The 22,232-nt window shown below is 39.5% G+C and overlaps 1 protein-coding gene across 1 annotated transcript; it reads left to right on the top strand.

The window, feature by feature from the left end:
- Nucleotides 1–16,315: 16,315 nt before the first annotated feature.
- Nucleotides 16,316–21,992, top strand: LOC110832965 (uncharacterized). Its single transcript, XM_022070475.2, has 3 exons — nt 16,316–16,414; nt 17,598–17,661; nt 18,259–21,992. The coding sequence occupies exons 2-3, from the start codon at nt 17,656–17,658 to the stop codon at nt 19,723–19,725; spliced, it is 1,473 nt and encodes a 490-aa protein (XP_021926167.1). The 5' UTR covers nt 16,316–16,414; nt 17,598–17,655; the 3' UTR covers nt 19,726–21,992.
- Nucleotides 21,993–22,232: the final 240 nt, after the last annotated feature.

Below are 22,232 nucleotides of genomic sequence, written 5' to 3'. Positions count from 1 at the left end.
GAGCCACGTTTGGGAACCACCATGACAGAACGGTGTCACAATTTTCTCAGGCAAACAAGAAAGGGTTACCCATTGCCTTAAGCTGGTATTTGTGCGTTTCTTTTGGTAAAGAAAGCAAACTGGTCCAACGAGAGAGAGAGAGAGACAGAGAGATGTTCATTCAGAACAGGAAAAGTGGTGGGAGACGAAAAAAGAGGAGAGACCAGCGTCTGAATTGCACCTGGGAGGGAAGCTGCGGGGACAGGGGGAATGTTCGCACTTCAGCATTCGATAACACCTGGATTTTCACAAGACCGGATGAGATATGAAATATCCGACAGCTGGACAGAACTAAAACTTTCGAAAACTCCTCCTGTTGAAACACGTTGTCTCTGTTCATGCTTTAATACTGAAGCTACTAATCTGAGTTTCTTGAATGCTTGAATGCTCGTACGTCCTGCTATGCTGTTAACACCAACCGGATTTTGTCTTTATTTTAACGTCACTCCCTCAACAACGACTGTCACAGAGTATTGATTACCTATTCAATTGCTTGTTAAGCGACTGGCTGGCTGGCTGACTGACCCAAATACTAAATCTCTGTTAATAGTAGAACCGGAAGGTCCGTCGTTGCATACGATTCTGGACCATTCTCTTCACTCCCATCAACATAATCCAAGATCAATCTCGTTACCTTGTTTTTTTTTACTGTAGAAGAGAGTTTCCCAATAAAATTTACATGGTCTTATTGCGAGCTATAAACCCAGACCATCGAAGTTTCAACCTGTCTAAACACTATCCAAAAACTCAGTTCGTACCTGAAATAAAACATACAAAACATCAAGTGGTGTAAGTAGGCGATCGCTGTTTGTTCTGACAATCATAAGAAACTCACGAATACATTTTGTGAGCAAAATGTAGAGTTACTGATTATTAAAGCAGGTAATACGTACAGTTGCCATTGGTCTTTAAAAGGTTAATTTCACTATGGGTACAAATCACCTGTGTCCTCAGTACGTTTAGGTACATCGTAAACTGCCACCTCTCTACAAGGCACAGACACAGCAGTTTTAATTAGCTTTCTTCCAGCATGTCTCTTGAAAAACAGTCAGCAAAAGAATTCTGTGTACTAACTTGCCTGGCTCACTAATAAACTAACACTAAAATAAATAAGCTACCACCCTGCCTCCCTGAGGTTCAACTACGACTAAATTTTGCCACTGGTCTTATCTCGAGCTAATTAATTTCAGTTCACATCCCTTCATAATTTTTAAAAATACATTGTATATGTTATTCTCATGTAACATTTGAGGTTTTCACAGCGGTGAGTATGAAGATTTCTGTCTTCTGGGTTGTTGCGCTGTGTAGTCTGGTCGATGTTAACCAACGTTTCAGAGGTCATACTGCCTCCATCATCAGGGCGATTCTTAGTATGAAGATTTCTGTCTTCTGGGTTGTTGCGCTGTGCGGTATGGTCGATGTTAACCAACGTTTCAGAGGTCATACTGCCTCCGTCATCAGGGCGATTCTTAGTATGAAGATTTCTGTCTTCTGGGTTGTTGCGCTGTGCGGTATGGTCGATGTTAACCAACGTTTCAGAGGTCATACTGCCTCCGTCACCAGGGCGATGAATATCCCTGATGACGGACCTCTGAAACGTTGGTAAACATCGACCAGACTACACAGCGCAACAACCAAGAAGACAGAAATCTTCATATAAAAATAATTATCGGCCTGATGATGGAGGCAGCAAGGATCTCTGAAACATTGGTGAGCTTCTACCAGACTACACAGGGCAACAACCCAGAAGACAGAAATCTTCTGTTCCCATTTATATCTCAATCATACAAGTGGCGTCTTATCCCTAAATTATACAGTTTGCATGTAGTTCTTATTTCCTCCCATCGTTATTGTGCATTCAACCTAAATCTAAGTTTTCCTTTATCTCCGCTCCTCCGTCAGATAACGTCAGCCCTCTTTTGCCACAGCAATTTTAGGAGTCTGTTGTTTTCAGAGGACTTCAAACTGCGAAGTTTCGTAAAGGACACTCTTCGGCCTACTGCAACGGCAGCTTAACGACAGCAGAACATTTTACGTATTTCCTGGATTTTAAAACGCCATCATTTAGTAATGGGTTATCAGAGGAAGAAAACATATATTAAAATATAAATTGCCTATGTTCAAACATAAAATTTCTTTGTATTAAGATATTTGGAACTATCTTTGTGTTCACTGTCCAGTGCCTACTGTCATAGAAATGAATATCTTCTCTTGCTTTCTAGTCATACATTATTACAATGTAATTTTTAGAAACTGGTTCTTAGACGCACCCCGATTTCGGAAATTTTTAAATGTGAAATATTGCGTCTTAAAATCGAGGAAACACATTATTTTATTCTTTATGTTGTTAGCTACGACCTGTCAGAATCTGAACTGAATGGTAGCAAAGTTTAAAGTTAAACGGTTTCAGTACTTTCTCACAGTCCTAAATTTGTAAGCGAATCACTTGTTCCGGCCGGAAGTTCATAACGAATAACGATCCGTTATAGACCCTCCACCATATTCCCAACATGCTTACAGATCAATGACCACATTCAATTTAGTTTTACAAAGTAGTAGGGCAAACCGGAAATGAAGTGTGCCAAGCTACAGGGGGACTACAGTTCCCATTCATTAAGGTCGGCGGAGGAGAGGTACTCCTGGTTAATTGTATTCGCTGGCTTTGTGGAACTGGTTTATGAGGAGGTTACAGGCCACATGTAAAAAAGTAGAGTGCGCTACTGAAATTTCTCGGGTCTGCAGGAAGTTCGTGGGGCATTATGACTGGGAAACTGGTAGGCATACTTACATCTAAGAAGAAACAGGGACTTCCGGTCTAAACATAATGGCATTAGACGTGAGTCGCACAGTATACGAATGCAACTATTAATTGTATAAAGCCTGCGTCTATTTTTGGCAAGGCGTCTAACGGATGTTGCAGAACACACAAGATATCGTCCATAATTGCATGTGAGCTTGCTGCTTGCAGACTGTTTCAAAACTGCCAGTTATCCTTGTAGATTACAAATACACGATCGATGGGATGGTCACGCCGCTCCTACAGCAGAACTACCTCCCCAGGCCACTGCACCGTCTCTGTTCTTTCCTCAGTATCTGTTGGCGAATTCCGGAAAAGTGCAATAAACTGTTTATGACGGTTCCTTTAGAATTCACAGTCGACATCAGTTGCTATTTTTGCCCCGACTACTACGTTACCAAACTTTAAACGGTGCAATGAAGTGGGATTTGAGGTTTTCACGGCGGTGACTAAGAAGATGGCAGATTTATGGGCAGTAGCGGGGTTTAGTCTCTTAGAAGTTTAATGATCAAATACGCAGGTAATACCTTAACGAAAGTACGTGTTTGAAGCAGGAAGAAAATGGGTCAGGCATGCGCGCATACGATGCGAACAACTGTAAAATAAAACAGTAATGAAGAGACTGGACAGAATAGAATGATCAGTTCTGCAAAAAATTGGCCTCTATAATGTAAATCTGTGCTTTATGTGGGAGGAACTATTTATAACTGTACTCCACTACAGTCTCAACGGAATTTAACTTTTTTCTGTACCCTCCTGCCCTCCCCAACTCAAGAACAAAATATAGCGGTCATCAAAAAATGTATTAAACAAGGCACATGCATTCGCAACAGCAGGCAGAGTGCAGGTCATCTGTGGCGATGATGGCCCTGATGATGGCGGCAGTAAACGTCTCTGAAACGTAGGCCACGAGACAGACTGTGTTTTTACCGATCGACGGCAAAACGTTTGATTTCTTCCGTAAATGGCGTTCGTTGGACTTCACAGTCATATGCTGAATGGTTTTTCTATTGCCTCTCTATATTTCTGGTTTGTAATGAAGCCTCACATTCACTGAATAAATATTCAGATCTTTCCGTTTACTTCTGTTTCCAGTGTTGTCTACACCGGTACGAAGCTTGACATTTCTTAACAATTTAATTTAATTTTACTGTCAGTTTTGTTCTCAACACAAGTTTCTCTCCTATACAAAGGTGCGGGAAATGCCATTCCTTTATAACTAATCAACTGTGCCTGTTATTTTCTTTAATAGTCTGTTTATCGTCCTACATATTCCCTGAGTCCCTGTTTTTTAACAATCTGTTACGAGGTTGAGAAACAGAGACCTTCGAGTAATAAATTCTTCTCGGGCTACCAGCCGTGTCAGGTGGTTAAATCGAGAAAATATCAACGTTTCGAGAACCATCTTCGTCCTCGCCCACCTTAAACGGCTGGTAACCCGAGGAGAATTTATTATACTTAGTCGCCGTGCAAGCTTCAGATCATACAGAGACCTTTGTGATCTACTTAAGAGAACAGTCTGAAATGACAATTTGTTCCCATGAAATGACGTTGAATGAAACAGAGCAGAAATAGGGTTGGAGGATGGGAAAACACTGGGCACACAAAAGGGCAAATACATGGATTTTAGAACAGCGACGCCAAGTGACGTAGTGAGTGGGCGAACGTAAACCTCATGACACTCACTGGAACCACACAGAGGGCGTTCAAATGTTTGACCTTCCCTTCTCGTGAAGAAAGGACAGTAAACATGTCCTGATTTACCCCAGGGATATAAACGAGCCTTTTCAGGAGAATGGAAATTTCCTCTGACTCATCCCTTATGGTACAGACATGCGCATATGAGCTTAAACTGACTTCAACAATGACAACAAGGAAGTCTGAAGCACAGCTTCTCTGAGATAGTCTCATTAAACAAACGGAGGTCAAAGTTCAGTGACTTCAACTTCCTTCAGGAACGGGAGCATGGAATTTCATATCGGGGAGTTCCACTAAAATTTGCCGGTGCATTTAATCTTGGTTCAGATCATCCAATAACGGACATACCACATGAAGACCTACGTGCGCTCTTGCGCACGGAAGTGACTGGATGGGGAATCTCACAAAGGAAACTCCGACAGTCAAAGGTCTAATTTTGCGAACGCGCCAGAATTGTTACGCTCTAAGTACATGTCCTAACTTGTTCACGATCATAACACTATAGTCGAATACATTCAGCAGTTGACGACTGCAAAATAAATTAAATGGTATTTATACAATATATATATTTCTAAAGCAGACGCTGAAGTATATTTATAAGCACTTTAATGAAGTTTCCTTTATAATTCCAAAGCAATAAGTTACTCGTAAGAGTTGATTAAATTGAACCGCGGCTTTCCTCACCAACGAATGTATGTATTGGCAGCTTCATCGCAGGCGAATCACTGAGAAAGAACTTTTGTTTATATGCCGCCATGTCTAGGCAGCAAACATGTATTCGTCCAATACAAAAGAGCTCTAACAATAGATGCTGGATAGGATGATGCCACGTGAAATGACAGTACTAAAATTTCATTATTGCATAGACGGCTGAACGTTCTGGGGCGTTCTGTTAGCATTGCGATAAAATAAACTCCAAGTTTACTTAGCCTATTTCAAACTGACGTAAAAGATACTAGTTCCAGGTGTTATATTATGAAGTTACAAGTTAGGGATATTTATAAAACTACTTAGCTATACTAACTTCATGAAGTGGGATATTTCTTCAGAAGCTGATAGTAGCAGATATTGATCAAATAAATTCCCGACTACCTTTCACCGAATCCGAAGATTATTTGCCATGTTCACAAGAGCCCACCAGTGGTCTCCAACATGTGCCAGATGAATCCAATCCACAATACCACGCCCTGTTTTTCTAAGATACACATTTTAAATTAAACGTTCTGTCTACGCCTAGATTTCGTAAATGGTCTCTTCCTTTGAAACTGCCTAACTAAAATGTCCCGTCCATGCGTGCAAATTACGAATTTGTAGGTATGTACTAACACTTAAGCATATATTACTCCATTATCTACGCCATTCAAATTTGCGTTCATTTGTTGTAATGTCGTTAACAAACGGGAGAATAAATTTCATCCGATGTACCTGTCCTGTACAGGCATTATTTTGAGCAGTACGTACTGCGGAGGATAGACGGGCTGCATGATTGTCAATTTACGTCGCTTCGACTTTCGTCGGTGTTTCTAGAAATGCGTCGTCGATGTAAATCGGGAAACTCTGTTGGCACTAAACATTCAAGAGCGAATATTTTGTTCGACAGCGTTGTTTGGGCTCACAACAAATTTTGCTCAATCTTTACAAAAACGACCCTCTTACAAAAAATAAACTGGTGCACAATGTAAAGTTTATGTATCTTTAAGGTGGCTGTAAAAATTTAGGCCCTTTTAGATTCCGTTAAGAAAAAAAAATAATACAAAATTTTAGCTTAGGAACCTCATAATTTGTTCATTTATTACTTCTAGTGAAATAAATTTTTAGAATGTAAACTGGATTTAACTGGCTCGGATAGCAGTAACAGACCTGACTTGTTTTTGGGAGGTACATAGGACGAACTGGCTATCCTGACCAGCGTTAGTGGTTTTACTCAGTTCTTCAAGGAAAATACAGGGACAGTACAGAGAGCATAAAATAAACGCATAACGCAAAGGGAAACTTCCTGTCCGTCTGTACCTCTGGTTCATCCCCGGAAGTGCTTAACGGATTTCGATTAAAATTTGTATGCGAGGTGTAGAGCTACACCGACAGTTGTCGAGCTGGTTCGTATCGGTACAACTAAAAAGTTACTTTGCATGAAACTTAAGACGGATTTTGCAAGTCTCCTCTAAGACAGCTCTTTCACAAATGATTGCTAGGCTTAGTTGTATATTATTCATCTCATTAACGTTTATAAAAATTACGTGAAACAGTTTCGATATTGTGAGCTTTTAATGAAGTACATTTCATTTCTTTATTTTTACTCAGTTTCATCAGCAAAAAATATTTTATTCTGTGTTACGAAGAGTTAGCACGCAGGTATACAAAAACAGTTTAACACAGAATGGATGAGATAGATACGTGTCATAAATGTTAAATTAACATGAAGGCCAAAGAGGAATGCGAAGAAATGCGTTTGATATATGTGCAGGCTGTTTCTTCGAACCACGCGTTTCCGCTGTTGTTAACGTTCAAAAAACGTATGTCACGACGGACTCCTTTCAGTCCTTACTAATTCACTTTTCATGCCAATCCTATCTTTTGTTATTCGGAGTTGTATAATCTCTGCAGTTGATAGAGTGTCGATAAATAAACCAATAAGATATCACAGAACAACTACCTTCGCCTATAGGATGATGGATTGGCAGGCTTCCCCCTGCAATCACTTTCAGACAGCAAGCAAAAGTAGGTCGTCAAATAAGTTGCCTAACCTGCGGGCGCTCCAAGCACTATGTGGAAAGTGTGGAATGAATGGAGATCACTGATATAACTTTGGCAGGCAATGACATTGGTGGAGTATACCACGTGATTACAACATGGAGGGGAGAAAGTCGATTTCATTTATTCAGCCCCTTACCTCTGCACGTCACCCCTGACAATGGAGGACGAGGGTTGTAATAATGAACGATACTACTTCAAAGAGGTGAGAGGCTCGTTACAGCACGTGCGAGAAAACGTGACATTATTTATCCAAATGTTGGGAACTTCACTGATATGAACACGACTACATGGGAAGCAATCAATGATGGGACGTTGATTATGTCAGAGGCTGCAGGCAGAATTCTGGTTTGATAATCGTATCTAATAGGCTTACAGCCTAAAGTTAAAGTTGAAGTCTTATTCTTTCCGAAACACTGAATATTAATATACGTATGTATACGCATGTAAAACTATTTCTTCGGCTGTTTTGTATAATTATAAAATATTTACTAAGTTTGAAAACATGAATAAAGCCCAAAGAAAATATTTTCACAGAACTACCTACGTACCTCATTGGTACAGTATTTTCCTTCTAACTATTACAGTTATAAGTCAGACCAAGAATGCTCCTGCTTTTATGGAACTCAAAGGTTCATAATCGCCTTGATAAATGTCCTTTGCTGATCCCTGTCCTAAGTCATCTAAATCCTGTCCACCACACTCTGACACTCAATTGCTCTAACATCCTTCTAGCTAGTCTCATGTTTCCAAAACAGTTTCTTCTTCTTCTTCTTCTTCTGAGTCTCTCACTCCCTATGAATTTTGCACATGCCAACTATTCCTTCGTCATGTTAGGTGAGGAATACAAATTATGAAGCTCCTGACAACTTTCACGTTCCGTAGTGGAAAAACATATTAATGGAACTATGGGACAGATCAAAGACACATCATTAAGTTTTACGTACAAGTATAGACTAAATTTATAATGTACGCTAGCGACTCTTCGTAGCAAAGTAGAATGTAAACTAATAAAACACACATTCAAAGAAGTAATTCAAGTGCGATCTTTATGAATAAATGTTCGTAAATAAGCACATAAAAGACCATTTTAACGTGACCAAGCGTCACAAAACGTGACTTGGCGTGACCTGCTATTGAGGCGTGACGTTAGGTCACCATAAGTGTTAAAATACGACCAAATTTTGAAAAGTGTGTTTAAGCGTGACTAAGCGTGACAAAGCGTGACAAAGCGCGACATTGCGTGACACACTGTAAAGGCGTGACGAGATGTGACCACAAGTGTCAAAATGGCACAAATGTTTTCAAAACGTTACATAACATAACAAAATCCACTAAACTAACTTTACCTAAGCTAACCTAAGCTAACCTACCGCAACCCAATCCAACCAAACCTAACATAACCGAAAACAACCCAACCTAACTTAAACTAACCTAACAGAACCTATCCTAACGTAACCTATCGTAATTACATCTTACTTATTGCAAAGTAGCAAAAATTAACCGTGCCTTACGTAACATAACGTAAGTGTGCCGAAGCATATCATATTGAGCACGCGTGCCCAAGCGTGAGAAAGCGTGACTAGGCGTGACATGCTTTGATCTCGTGACACGGGATCACCACATATGTCGAATGATAGCGAAGATTTACAAAGCGTGACCAAATGTGACAAAGCGTGACTAGGCGTGACCTGCTATTAAGGCGTCACGTTAAGTCACCTTACGTGTTACAATACGACGAAAATTTGAAAATTGTGTTTAAGCATGACCAAGCGTGACTATGCGTGACGTACTGTAATGGCGTGACTAGATGTGACCAGAAGTGTCAAAATGTCACAAAAGTTTTCATAACGTTACATAACCTAACAAATCCACTAAACAAACTTTACCTAAGCTAAGCTAACCTAACCTAACCTATCCCAACCCAACCAAACCTAACCTAACCTAACCCAACCTAACTTAACCGAACCAACCCTAACCTAACCCAACCGAACCTAACTTAACCTAACCTAACCTAACCCAATCTAACCTAACCGAACCTATCCTATCCTAATCTAACCTGTCGTAAGTACATCTTACATATTGCAATGTAGCAAAAATTAACCGAGCCGTACGTAACATAACGTAAGGGTGCCGAAGTGTGACTAATAGAGCACGCGTGCCCAAGCGTGACAAGGGATCACCATACGTCGAGTGATAACGTAGATTTACAAAGCGTGACAAAGAGTGACTAGGAGTGACCTGCTATTAAGGCGTGACGTTAGGTCACCATAGTTGTTAAAATACGACAAAAATTTGAAAAGTGTGTTTAAGCGACCAAGCGTGCTGAAGCGTGACCAAGCGTGACAAAGCATGTCACAAAAGTTTTCAAATCGTTACCTAATCTAACAATCCCAAATAATTCCAATGGGAATTAAATCGGGTTGTTATGGCGAAAGTCTCAGCACAGTACGTTCTTTGTCTCGTATAATCTGATCAATCACATAATATGTGTTCTTTGACTTATTTAATTTAATTACATTGTACTGTTGTGCTTTCAATATGTTGTCACAAAATTGTATGTTTATTTCCAATATCCAGGATTTTAATTCACCCTTCTTTGATTAAGACGTCGGTGGTTTATCTGTCTGAGTGTTGTGATACGATGCGTTATCAATGACCAGAAAAGAGATTGCAACGAACAGGTGGCATGTTTTTAACACAGCACAGTCACAAGACAACAGTTATCAGGCATCTACACTGACTGTACTGACCGACGGAAACTCCTTCCTTCCTTCATTGAGTGACCACATACTGGACACTCCCTTCAAGTTCAGCGGCCATAAACGGTAGATCTAGCTCTAAATTGTAGAATACAGTGCGACACCAGACGAGCTACCGGAGCTTCCTCTGTGTGGAACATTCAAGTTTACGAAGCGGCCAGAAGATGTCGACAAAAGCAATTGTAGACAGATTTGTTTTCAACATCCACTTCCAATGGCGTAAACAAACTGATATTCGTAATGGAGAAGTGCTGTGTTTCTTTGCGGTCCGGACTAAATTATATTTTTAAAAAGCAGAGTGCCCACAGCGCTACCGCGGAGAGCCACTGTGGCGACCTTGGCAACCTGACGACAACGGTGTCATCACCGTGTTCGGCGTCGGATTGCTACAGACAGCGTCAGTTTTCCAGCACCGTGTTCAGTGACGTCACGAGGGTAATCTTCGCTAAATATAGCGAATTTTGCCGCCATCGCGAAGACTCGCATGCTCAGTATCCGAACTACAGAAATCATCTTCACTGGGAATCAAACCCAGGGCAATTTTGAGGGGATCTGGTCTTTGTTTCTGTAATTTCTTCTTCGAAACAGACAATTTTTGTCTAAGCTCCGTTGTTCTACCGTGTTCACTTTCCGAATTGCAGGAAACTCCCTCAACGGGAATCAAACTCAAGACATTTTTCAGGAGTTTTGACCCTCCTATTATCTCTTGCTGCTATCGAGAAATAAATATGCGAATTTGGTGCAAATTGGTGCATACGTTTTGGAGTTATAATCGAACAAACAGATAAACCCATAATTTAAACTTATTTGTAATGTTTAGACAAGCTTCAGCTTAAAGGGGTTAAACAATGTACTAAATTTTCATCTCTGACCCGAGCGGAGTAAAGACAGATAGTTTAACATAATATTTATTACTTAGCAGCCTTAAGGAAATGCCCGTTAAATAAATAAGTCAATAACAACTACCACGAAGATGGCGATCTCCTGCAATGTTGCGCCATGTAGTCTGGTAGGTCTTTCAGAGGTGCTTGCTACTTCAACCATCAGAGTGAAGATGAGTCACTCTGATAATGGATGCAGTAAACATGACAATATAAGTAAATAAATAATTATTCTTTAGGGCAGAGGTTCCGAACCAGGTGTACATTAACTATCAGAGGATATGTTAAGCCTTGTCAGGTGAAACATATTTCATACATTGTCAAACACGGAATAAATAAAATTCGTTTGAAATGAATGTCTTGTTTTTATAATACAAGATGACACGCAGTTTGAGAGAAAGGGGGACGCGAAAAGACATCTGAGACCAAGAGGTGCATCGACTGCTAAAAAGATTCAGATGCCTTGCTCTTTGAGTTTGTAGCAATGGCTGGTACGACATATCATTGTCACGTTGGATACTTACTGGCTGAGGTACTGACCTATCCTCATGGCTATCCTGGAGTTGGCATACTAAAATTTGCACAATTCAAGCATAAATTGTCGCCTTTCTTGTCAGGACCCTGCACTATATGACACCTCATCAGGTTCTCAAGGCCATCAGATTGGCACTGTTGAAGTGATGAACATTTGACGAAATACAAGGAACAAATATGCCCAGTGAAATATGTTTACTGCCATTAGCTTAATTAACAATTAATTTGTACGTGCAATACAATAGTATCAAGTCACAGAAGTGTAAAAAAGTAGAAAAATACTCATTTGGAAAATATTTGTATTAAAATTGGAGTACACAATTCGTTTTTTATGCACTACATTCCAAGTAATGTTAAATCTCAGTGTAATAAAATTTGTATTCGACAGTGGCGTCCGAGCAGGAAAAGTTATTAAAAGCATTAGGCCAAGATGACGTGGGACACTTTATAGTATGACTGGCCTTGTGAACGACCACTGAAGAGTTGTTGGGAATGCATTACCATATTCTGAAAAGAGGGCCATCTCGGATTCTTTGGAATGCACTTAAGTAACAGGCGAGGGTTTCGAAGATGTGGGCGTGGACATGCTCTGTGTGGGTTGTTATGTAAAAAACATCAAACGACAAACAATATTCAGGGATAAGCAAATATAAATCTCAACTAATGAATGTCAGAATACTGCCCTACAAAAAATTAAGTTAACTATGTACGCTATTATTTTATTTGTATTTCTTAATTTATTTTCTTTGTGTATAATATTGTTTATATTTTGGGTTTGCCTATATTTAATTGTTAATTTGTTTGTGAAATATTTTTCATTATTATTTCATTCTTATTGTGTGTATGATCAGTGTTTGCCTGTTATTGGCTTCTTCCTGTTGGCAAACACTTAAATAAATGAATTGAACTGAATTGAATAAGAAATGACTGGTGATCGTCAATGTGTATTCCGAGTTAAAAAATAATCTATTCGGCCGACACTAACGAAAAACAAGAGTGGCAACTTGTAGGCCTGCTTCTCAATTTTTAGAATTTGTTTCGGAATGTTCCACTAGGAGAACAGAAAACAAACAGGAGAGACTGAAAGTGAATAGAGGGAACACATTCCTCGCAGGTTGCTGATATTAATTTGTTAGCCGGAAACAAACACGAAACACACAAAGTTTCTCTAGGAGCCGGTAAATATAATTTTATACAGATGTAGAAAGTGGCTGGAAAATCGTTAATTATATACTGGAACTAAAGAAATCCATAATCTGTACTCTCAGCCTGAAATCTAAAAACTAATCTAAGAGCAGAGAGATTGTTTTAATGCAACGAAGGAGGAACCGAACTTCAAGTCCGAGTGGTTAGCTTTCCCGTTTCATATTCTCGAGGTTTCTATTTCAAATTTCTACCCAGAGGCCATCTATTTCGACTGCAGACTTTCTAGTTTTCCTCAGTCCCTCTAGACAATGCCCGGACAATCCTTTAAATCAGACCACAAACGCTCCCTTCCATTCCCGTTCCAGTTCGTTATTAATTAATAAACCTTTTAAGTCCACACTATACTGTCCTAATCTGAACTACTAACAACATCGTTAAATGAGAGATAAATAAATAGGTCGGATAGTTACAAATTCGGGAAGAAATTATGATACAAACCCATTTTTAAAGAAAAGTACTGCTGATTCGCGAGCTAGAAGCACACGGCCCGCAGGAAACGTATGCTTATCTATAAGAGGGTGATGTAATGATACTGCCGCTAATTTATTTTCTACTACTTCAAAAAATCCGAAAGCATTTTCCGATAGCTATATATTTCCTTCGTTTTTGGAACTAAAGGTTGTTTAAAAATTAATTTTTGTGAAGGACTCCACTGCAGAATAAGATTACTGATACATAACCTTGTCTTACCTCAATTTTTACGGCGCTAAATTGAAAAGAATAGTGGATGTAACAGGAATAGATAAAAATAAAAAGCAAGTCTTAAGACATTCGAAAACAAACGTCTTATGCTTTCCCAACTCATATTCCTCTTTATAGTAGGTCACGTGGAGATAATTTAAATTGGCATTGGTGAGTAAGTGTGTTAGATATTTGTTTAACCTACATCTGTCTATAGATAATTGTATGCAAATAATACAAGTATGTATACTTTACAAAGCCTTGTATTTGCTATTAAACTTCGATTTATTCTGATTCCGGTAAACAACAATTTTTCCGTTTTGTTGCAAATAAACAGCAGTGTTATAAGAGAAAGATATGTAGGTCGTACCTGTTTGCATATTTATTTTTCAAGGAGAGATACAGAATACAAAATTATAATTTGACACATTTTCTGTTATTTTCCAGTCCCAGAAATATGAACGTAAGGCCGTTATCTCACAAATCACAACACGTTTCACTATTTAAGCATTGTCGTATATGTAGCAATGGCTGAAGGCATCAGTTATATGAGTTTTGTAGCGTCAACAGGGTAAGTATCCGTGTCATTCATCACCAGCATCACGAACACAACACAGCGTTTTAAACACTTAATTAAATATTTATTTGTGCTGACGTGGAATTTTCATTATGGACTCAGGAGACACCAACAGCGTTGAGATAGGTAGAGGTGTAAGACAGGGATGCTGCTTATCACCAATTCTTTTTAACCTGTACGGGGAATGGCTTGCCAAGGAAGCTCTGGAGGGAACAGGAGACTTTAAAATTGGAGGAAGAGTGATAAAGACTGTAAAGTATGCAGACGACTTAGTAGTATTGGCGAAGGAAGAGAACATGATGGACAAGTTAGTGGAAACAGGTAGAGAGTATGGAATGGAAATCAACATTGAAAAATCAAAGGTAATGAGGATAGCACCGAGAGCAGAACCATTGAACGTTGTAATTGGAAACCAACAGATGGAGAATGTGGAGCATTTCAAGTACTTGGGAAGCATAATCACGACGGACGCCCTATGCACCAAGGAAGTAAAAGCAAGGATAGCCATGGCCAAGGCAGCTTTCGTCAAGAAGAGGATACTTCTCACTAGCAAGTTGGGCTTGGAAATGAAGAAGAAACTAGTGAAGTGTTACGTATGGAGTGTCGCGCTGTATGGAGCAGAGACTTGGACACTCAGGAAGAAGGAACAGAAATACCTGGAGAGTTTTGAAATGTGGTGTTGGAGACGAATAGAGAAGATCAGGTGGACGGATCGAGTGACCAACGAAGAAGTATTGAGGAGAGTCAACGAGCAAAGAAGCATTCTGCAGGCGATTACACGAAGGAAAGCTAACTGGCTGGGACATATTATGAGAAGGAATGGGTTACTGAGTGATATCATCGAAGACCAGGTTGAAGGAAAGCGAGGACTGGGAAGAAGACTGATACAGCTAACCGACGACCTTAAACAAGGAAAGAAGATGACGTTCCAGGAATTAAAGCGAGAAGCCGAGAATAGGGACAACTGGAGAGCTCTTTTTGGGCAGAGCAATGGACCTGTCGTAAGACAGAACACTTAATAATAATAACATAACCACATTATTGTTTCTGGTCTTTACAATAGTCTGCAAATCTATCGGTAAGCAGATTTATGAGATTACACGGCAATAAATGCGAATTAGCAGCGTAAACCGCCTTGAAACTTTCAATTCAGGTCCTCAATACCGAATTTAATACAAATCCGTTCGGTACTTTAGAATGTCAAACACGTGGGCGGCTGGACACATCTGATCTGCCTATTACGCATTTATTTTACACACTTGGAGCAAGGAACGCACAGAAATTCAATCGTAACAGACGGTCCAAGAATTCGACTGTCCTCTGAATACAAAGTACATTCAAGCATGTTACAAAAGGAAAGGAAGACGTCACATGTCGTGACTGACAGTCATCTGTTATATAATGCAAGCCAACGAATTGTCTAGATTAATAATTAACCATGCTCCGTTACCATGACAATCGAGACTTGGATGCGATACTGTTATTGGTACATAAATTGGTGATAAGGTGTGTGGAAATAAAGGTGACTCATCGAGTGAGATAAGTACAGGCTGACAAACACCTTGTTCACTTTATCTGGAACTTCGTAACACGAACTTTGCAGTGACGTGTGAGGACATTATATCGGAGATTGTCAAATTGCTGATTACACTACGCTAACAAACCCCACCTGCTCATTTCATGGTTACATACATTGAGATAATCATGACTGTTAAAAGGTACATATTTGGAAGCTGACAGACAGCTCGGCCGATGAATCGCCCTGATGATGGAGGCAGTATGACCTATGAAACATTGGTAAACATCGACCAGACTGCACGGCGCAACAACCCAGAAGACAGAAATCTTCATACTCACCGCTGTGAAAACCTCAAACCTTACATCACTACATCTTTTAGCACTAACAATTAAGTTTACTTAGATAAAGCCAATTACGAATATCAGGCCTACTCCATTTCCACTATACCTTGACGACAAAATCTGATAACATAAATAATTTCGAAAGCCAGTGCGCATGTTTCTCAATTGATAATATTTAATGCAGGGAATTATAAAATACTGACCCAGTTACGCCCCAGATGCGTGCATGAACATCTTCATGTAAGGTGTTCGTTACTGTCGACCGATTTCAACCAAAATTGGAATGTGTCAATCAACACATATTATTAAAAATCGCCAATACAAAATTTAATTGACATCTGTTCAGCTGTTAAATGCAAGAGGACAGACAGACAGAAAAACGGCGATGACAATAAGCGCATTTTGGCGAAATTTCGTTTAAAACGCGCCCATAAAGATTGATGGCTTTATCTAGTGAATATTGAACTGTGACGTATTTATTTATCTAGGCATATCAGTCAGGTGAAGTTTCAGATTCCAAGTTCCACATCTGATGAGACAAGTTTAGCCACGCTCTTCACTGCCAGTGCTTCTAAAACACTCTGAGTGCTTGCAACGGAAGATCATCCAATGACTTCATTAGTGGAAGGTACTGTTAAGGAATTTTTCACGCTTTATGTAAAACCAAGTAAGAAGTAATGCGAGAGTCTTGCGAAATTATAGTCTGAAGGGAATTTCAGCGGAAGTAGGTGGACTAATTGTTATCGTTTTAAGATACGTTTAAGTTTTAAAATAAGTAGTTGGTAAATTACTTCATGACACAGACCCACGCACAAAACGTTGAATATTCATCAGTTGGCACAAATTAAATTAAACACGAAAGTTAATTATCGTTTTCGCAAAAGCGTACCACTGGGCTTCGTTCCACGTTGATTCAATCGATTTCTCAATTTCATTCTCTATTTTGCTAATATCCATTTTAATATCATCCTCCCCCATCTTTGTCTACGTCATTGAAGTGGTGTCTTCCGTGTAAGTTTTCAGACTATAATTTTGTAGGCATGTTACAAATATTTCTCATCCCATTCTTCCTGATTTAGTCACCCTCACATATAAAGTCAAAGCTCTTCGTCACGTAATTATCTCTAATGATCTTGCTACTTACTATTTTTCAGGTCAAAATATTCTCATCATTTCGTTCTTTTCACAAAACATTCTAAATACGCTAAATATTTTCTAAGCAGAGTAAGAGACCAAGTTCCGCACCTACAAAAATTGGTGAACTTATAAATATTTTAGGCTCTTAGATATGGTACAAGAATAGATATGATTCTGAATTAAACTGAACAACGTTCAATAGCTCTAATCTCTCTGCAACCAGCTCGTATCTGCAGCTAAAATCTAAAACATTCCACTTACACGAGCCCTATGTGTATTTGAGCAAAGATTTCATTCCAGTTAAGCAATACGAAGACTTCTAGCCGATGCAACTGGCTTCCCTCAGCCTGTCCATTCTTCAATGTCACCTTTTCTGAAACGTCCTGATAAGGAGACTAAATGACATTTCGGGTTCTCACGGCGACGAGTATGAATATGAATATGACATTGTCGTGTATTGCGCCGTGAAGTCTGGTACAAAGTGACGGAGGCAAAGTTTTCTTGTACATCGGCATGCTCGGTCATAAGGTTTCTGTGTGCCCTACAACTGCATTACTCTCATACGGAGTTACAGAGACAATGCCTGAGAAACATATGGCGTGCGTACACAGCCGTCTCACTTTTCGCGTCGCGTGAACACGCCGATGTGTGAAACGTCTTCTTTTGTCTTTCAGTTCTGGGACTGCGACTGGAGACCGCAACTGTAAACACAGAACAATTGCATCCGTCTGAATGGGGGTGAGTTTCGCTCAAAGTGTCATCCTTTGGGCCTCACAATGATTTCTAGTAACTCGATTACGATAGTAAGAACTAAAATAAATAATTTCTTGCGGGCCAAAATGTTGGCATATTCATACAGGTGTCCCTATGAAGTGTTAATTTATTTCATTGCACCTAGTAGTACCGAGATCGAATTATTCTGAACTGTTTTACAAACAAACTAATTGTGAATATAAACAAATATTTATTTCAATATTTTGGACAAGGTTTCCCTCTCTTCCCTGCAGACCAGAAACAAATATCGCGTCTGGCAAAGTCAATTTACTACAGTGTGTAATGTACTGTATTACTAACAATTCTAATAAAATTGTTTCGCCTTCTGATCTTTTGATGGCAAACTTATTTTAAGAATTTTCTGTCATGTTAACAAATCTTATAATCTGGTTTGCATTATTAGCAAGTTTGTGATAACTGTGTATTGTTTTGTTAAAATATTTGTCCTGCCAACAAATATTTCCATCGTGCTTGTAATCCGGTTACTAAATAACGTATTATGGTCTACAGACTTGTAGCAAATTTGTATTAAAGTTAACCCGTTGTCTTGTCTCCCAACAGATATATCACGGCATCAAAATTCTGCTCGTGACCGTCCTCCTCTTGACACTATGCGACAAAGTCAACTTGTGTCCCAGGAAGTGTCGTTGCGATGCAATCTCAAGACAGAGCATCAACTGTAATTGTTCCTGGGTCGCACTGCAAAGAATTCCTCACGAAGGTGTTGACTTCAACACCACCAAGCTCATAGCTTCACACAATAACCTCACTAGTCTGAAGAACACTACATTTAGTGCTTTCCGTATGCAGCCGCTGACGGATATCATATTAGACTACAATTTCATTTCTGAAGTGGATTCTAAGACGTTTGGAGGCCTCGTGGAATTAAAACAACTTTCCATATCACACAATATGATAACGAATCTTCATCCAGACACTTTTGCAGATATGTTCAAGATCGAGAAAATTTATCTCAGTGAAAACAGTTTAATATATGTACATCCAAAACTGTTGACGAAAAATCGGCATCTTCAGATACTTAATATCGCCAACAACAGAATCAAGATTCTCCCATTAGATTTATTCAAATACAATAATAATCTGACGGAAGTTTATGCTAATGGAAATGAAATTTCTTTCCTCACTAGTCAACAGTTTCAGCACAATCCTGAACTCAAAGCTGTTCACCTAGAAGAGAACAATATCATGTTCCTTCACGCAGATACGTTCAGTTACAGTAGAGTTCTTTTGTATGTAAACTTAAGTCATAATAAAATACATCACCTTCTAAGTAACACATTTCATAAGAATTGCCATCTAAAAATCGTGGACCTTAGCAACAATAAATTAGAAACAATCTCTGTGTGCCAACAACACTGCTTGTGGGAAATTATGAAGATTGACATTTCTGGTAATCCATTGGTTTGTGACAGTGAAATGGAAGAAATGTCCGAATTATGTAGTAATCACAGTATCCATATCTTAGGTAAATGCGGTTCAAGATCTTTACGAAACTCAACTAGACTACCAAGAGATATAAAACTTTTATCCGAAGACACTAGTGGCCTACCATCTTCCACTGAGTTAACATCTACTGAAGGCACCAAAACCCAGTCTCAAGTAACTGGACATGAGATCCCAACTTGCGACAGTTACATTGTCTCAAATGACGCAAGCGTGACGGTGACAACCATGAATGAATATGAAATGATATCGACATTGCTATCGGACGAAACTGATCAAAATGTAACTACAGTCGTCACACTTGTCGAATATAACTCCCCCCTCGTAGTGCGAGAATCAACTGTTCGTGGATTCCTTTTCATTGGGACAGAATGCCTTTTGGCTTGTGCCTTCATTTTGAGAAAGTTGCTGCGTTCGAAAGACCAGAACGATTCTACTGTAGCCTCTACGATCGAACTTCTTTCAGAATCTGAACCCAAGTCGGAAGGCGATAATGAGACACAAGACGATGAGTGTGAAGACGTCATCACGATAGAAGATGGTGAAGTCTGTAGATATCGATGACAAATTAGGCCTGAGTTACGATAAAGCAAATAAAGTAGCTTTTAACATGAAATGAACTAAACCGAAATCAAAACGGCTTTCCAAAATATAGTGTAGGTGTATTACACCAAACCTCAAGTAAATCCATGTAGGAAATTAAAAAGTACGCTTTTAGGACAGATCCCAGTTGCCTTACGTTCATACCAGATTGCACCCAAATCCACTCAGCAGTTCTCGAGTTGAATCGCGCAGACAGACAGACGGACGGACACACATGGAGAGCTTTATAAACTAAAAATCTCAACATCTTTAGACACTATATACATTCTGCTGTTAACAGACAAGAATTTCAAGATACAAGAACAAATCAACAATAGCTAACATACATACATTTAAATCAGAAAGAAATGCACAAAAGACTCGGCCGACCTCTGTGGCTCACTCCTTCCCTAATGCAATTCAATGTGTTTGTAAGCAAACGAATGCATGACTCACGTCGTCCTTGCAGGTGACTTTCTTTTATTAATATCTTTATAGCTGTCTTCCGCTATTGGTGCAGCATTTTTGTCCCTTATGTGGTGTCACTTACCCACTGAAGGTGACAAGGTAAAAGGCAAAGCATACTATCAGCTGATCTGCTTAGGAGCGATAAATACCCTGACACAGAGTTAATAATTAACGTTAACTGACTAACTGACATCACATGACACACGTTCTTCGGTTCTTTGTACGAAGTGCATAGCGAGAACACATTAAAGGACAAGTCGTGTCTGTCCGTCCATCTGCATAGTCGATTCTACTCGAGAACCACTGGAAGGATTTTGATGAAATTTAATATTGAGTCTGTGCCATTCTACACGACCTCAAAATCGTACTTTTGAATATTCTACGAGCGGTAATAACAAAATGATGGCGGGGGAAATTCGTGAGGTAGACACTGAGGTGCTACGATCTGGTAGCCGAAGTGGGAACTATAATAATTCTACCAGATCTGGTTTATTTTATGTGTATTTCCAAATTGTTGGAATGCCACGTGACACGACTTTCTAAGTGTCAAACCGAATCTGACAAAGGAGTCCTTAGTGTGAATATATGTCATTATACAGACACCGAATACATTTATTTAGCCATCCATATTTTTTCAATTTTAAAAATCGACCTATCTTCCACTTTCTTCTCATACTCATATCTTCACTCTCGTTATCAGACAGGAACATAATTTTTGCGAATGTCGATCTAAGCTCAACATAAATCTGAAATGGTTACAACATCATAACAGAAGACCTACCAAGTGTCGAGAACTGGCTGTATGTTATAGGCAGACGTGCAGAAATCTCTACCCACATTCAATATTGCTGCTTTTCTGAACTTGATCCATCGTTAAAAATTCTAAAAGAATACAACCGCGTTTCGGGAGCTGGCTCTTGTCCTTTCTTCGGGTTAAAATACTTATTCTGTTGCGTCTGACAGAAGGGGCTGACATCAATCCCTGTCATGAAGACGGGAGAAGGGCAAAATCCCGAAACGTAGAGGTCTTCGTTTAGAATACGGAACGATGGATCAACCCTAGAAAAGCAGCAAGAATGTACGCACAATTGTTAGAACGCTTTTAGAATTACACCTAAACTCACAGTTTGGAGACCGAGGGTAAACCATTGTGACTTCAAGTGGGTACAGCACGCGAAACAACTTTATGTAAGTCTTCATGTACAGTTGTTAGATCTACAACGAAAATAAAATGTGTCAACAAATTCTAGTATAACTCCCAAATAAAAAACATCCGTTCAACTGTTGTCATTTGTTACGTGGTGATAAACGGACGCACGGACAGACAGACAGAAAGAAGAATTTTTGCAACTTCGAACGCACCTGAAGCCTCAATCTTGATACCGCGATGTTTGGTACGGTGGTAGTAATATTGCGATAGTAGGGCAAAAAATCTAAATTCTGCTCCTGATGACTGACGGGACACTCGATAACGGAGGAGGACCTAACAGGGCAGGGTGAAGTATGCAAAGAGGCAGTGCGTTGCGTTATGTAACAGCAGGACACGTTCAGTTTGGCCCTGCTCGAAGCCCTCCCTCCTTCATGATTCACTTTCACTGGCTCCGATACAAGGACAGGCTATTAATATTTCCCTCCAGTATTTTCTTCGACCTCTATTTTTCGTTGTTACGTCACGACTTTCACTAATTTGTATGGTTTGTGTGTTTTTCTGTATCTTTGTTTCTATCGCACTTAGGCTTGTCTACTGCATTCATTATGAAATAAATAAACCTATTAATTCACCTGAAATATCATTTTTGAGACGAGTAAAACGTTCCGAAACATAATTCCGCCCACTTTCCACATTCACTGCAACACCTGATTCATCAGCAAAACTCCTTGGTCACTGGGCTCATAGGCCAACCGTCTTGTCTGCGGGTAGTCCTGGCCTTGGAAATTCTGGTGTAGAACCTTAGTGTATGCCTCGAGTATTTCCTTCTTCCCAATTTATAATTCACCCTACCATTCGACTGTCTACAATA

Source organism: Zootermopsis nevadensis, unplaced genomic scaffold, assembly GCF_977971745.1.
Source record: "Zootermopsis nevadensis isolate Lab colony 2312 unplaced genomic scaffold, Znev_1.0 Znev_ptg000018l, whole genome shotgun sequence".
Lineage (NCBI taxonomy): Eukaryota > Metazoa > Arthropoda > Insecta > Blattodea > Termopsidae > Zootermopsis > Zootermopsis nevadensis.
Note: the sequence above shows the minus strand (reverse complement) of the source record. Positions and strands in the feature narration are given on the sequence as shown.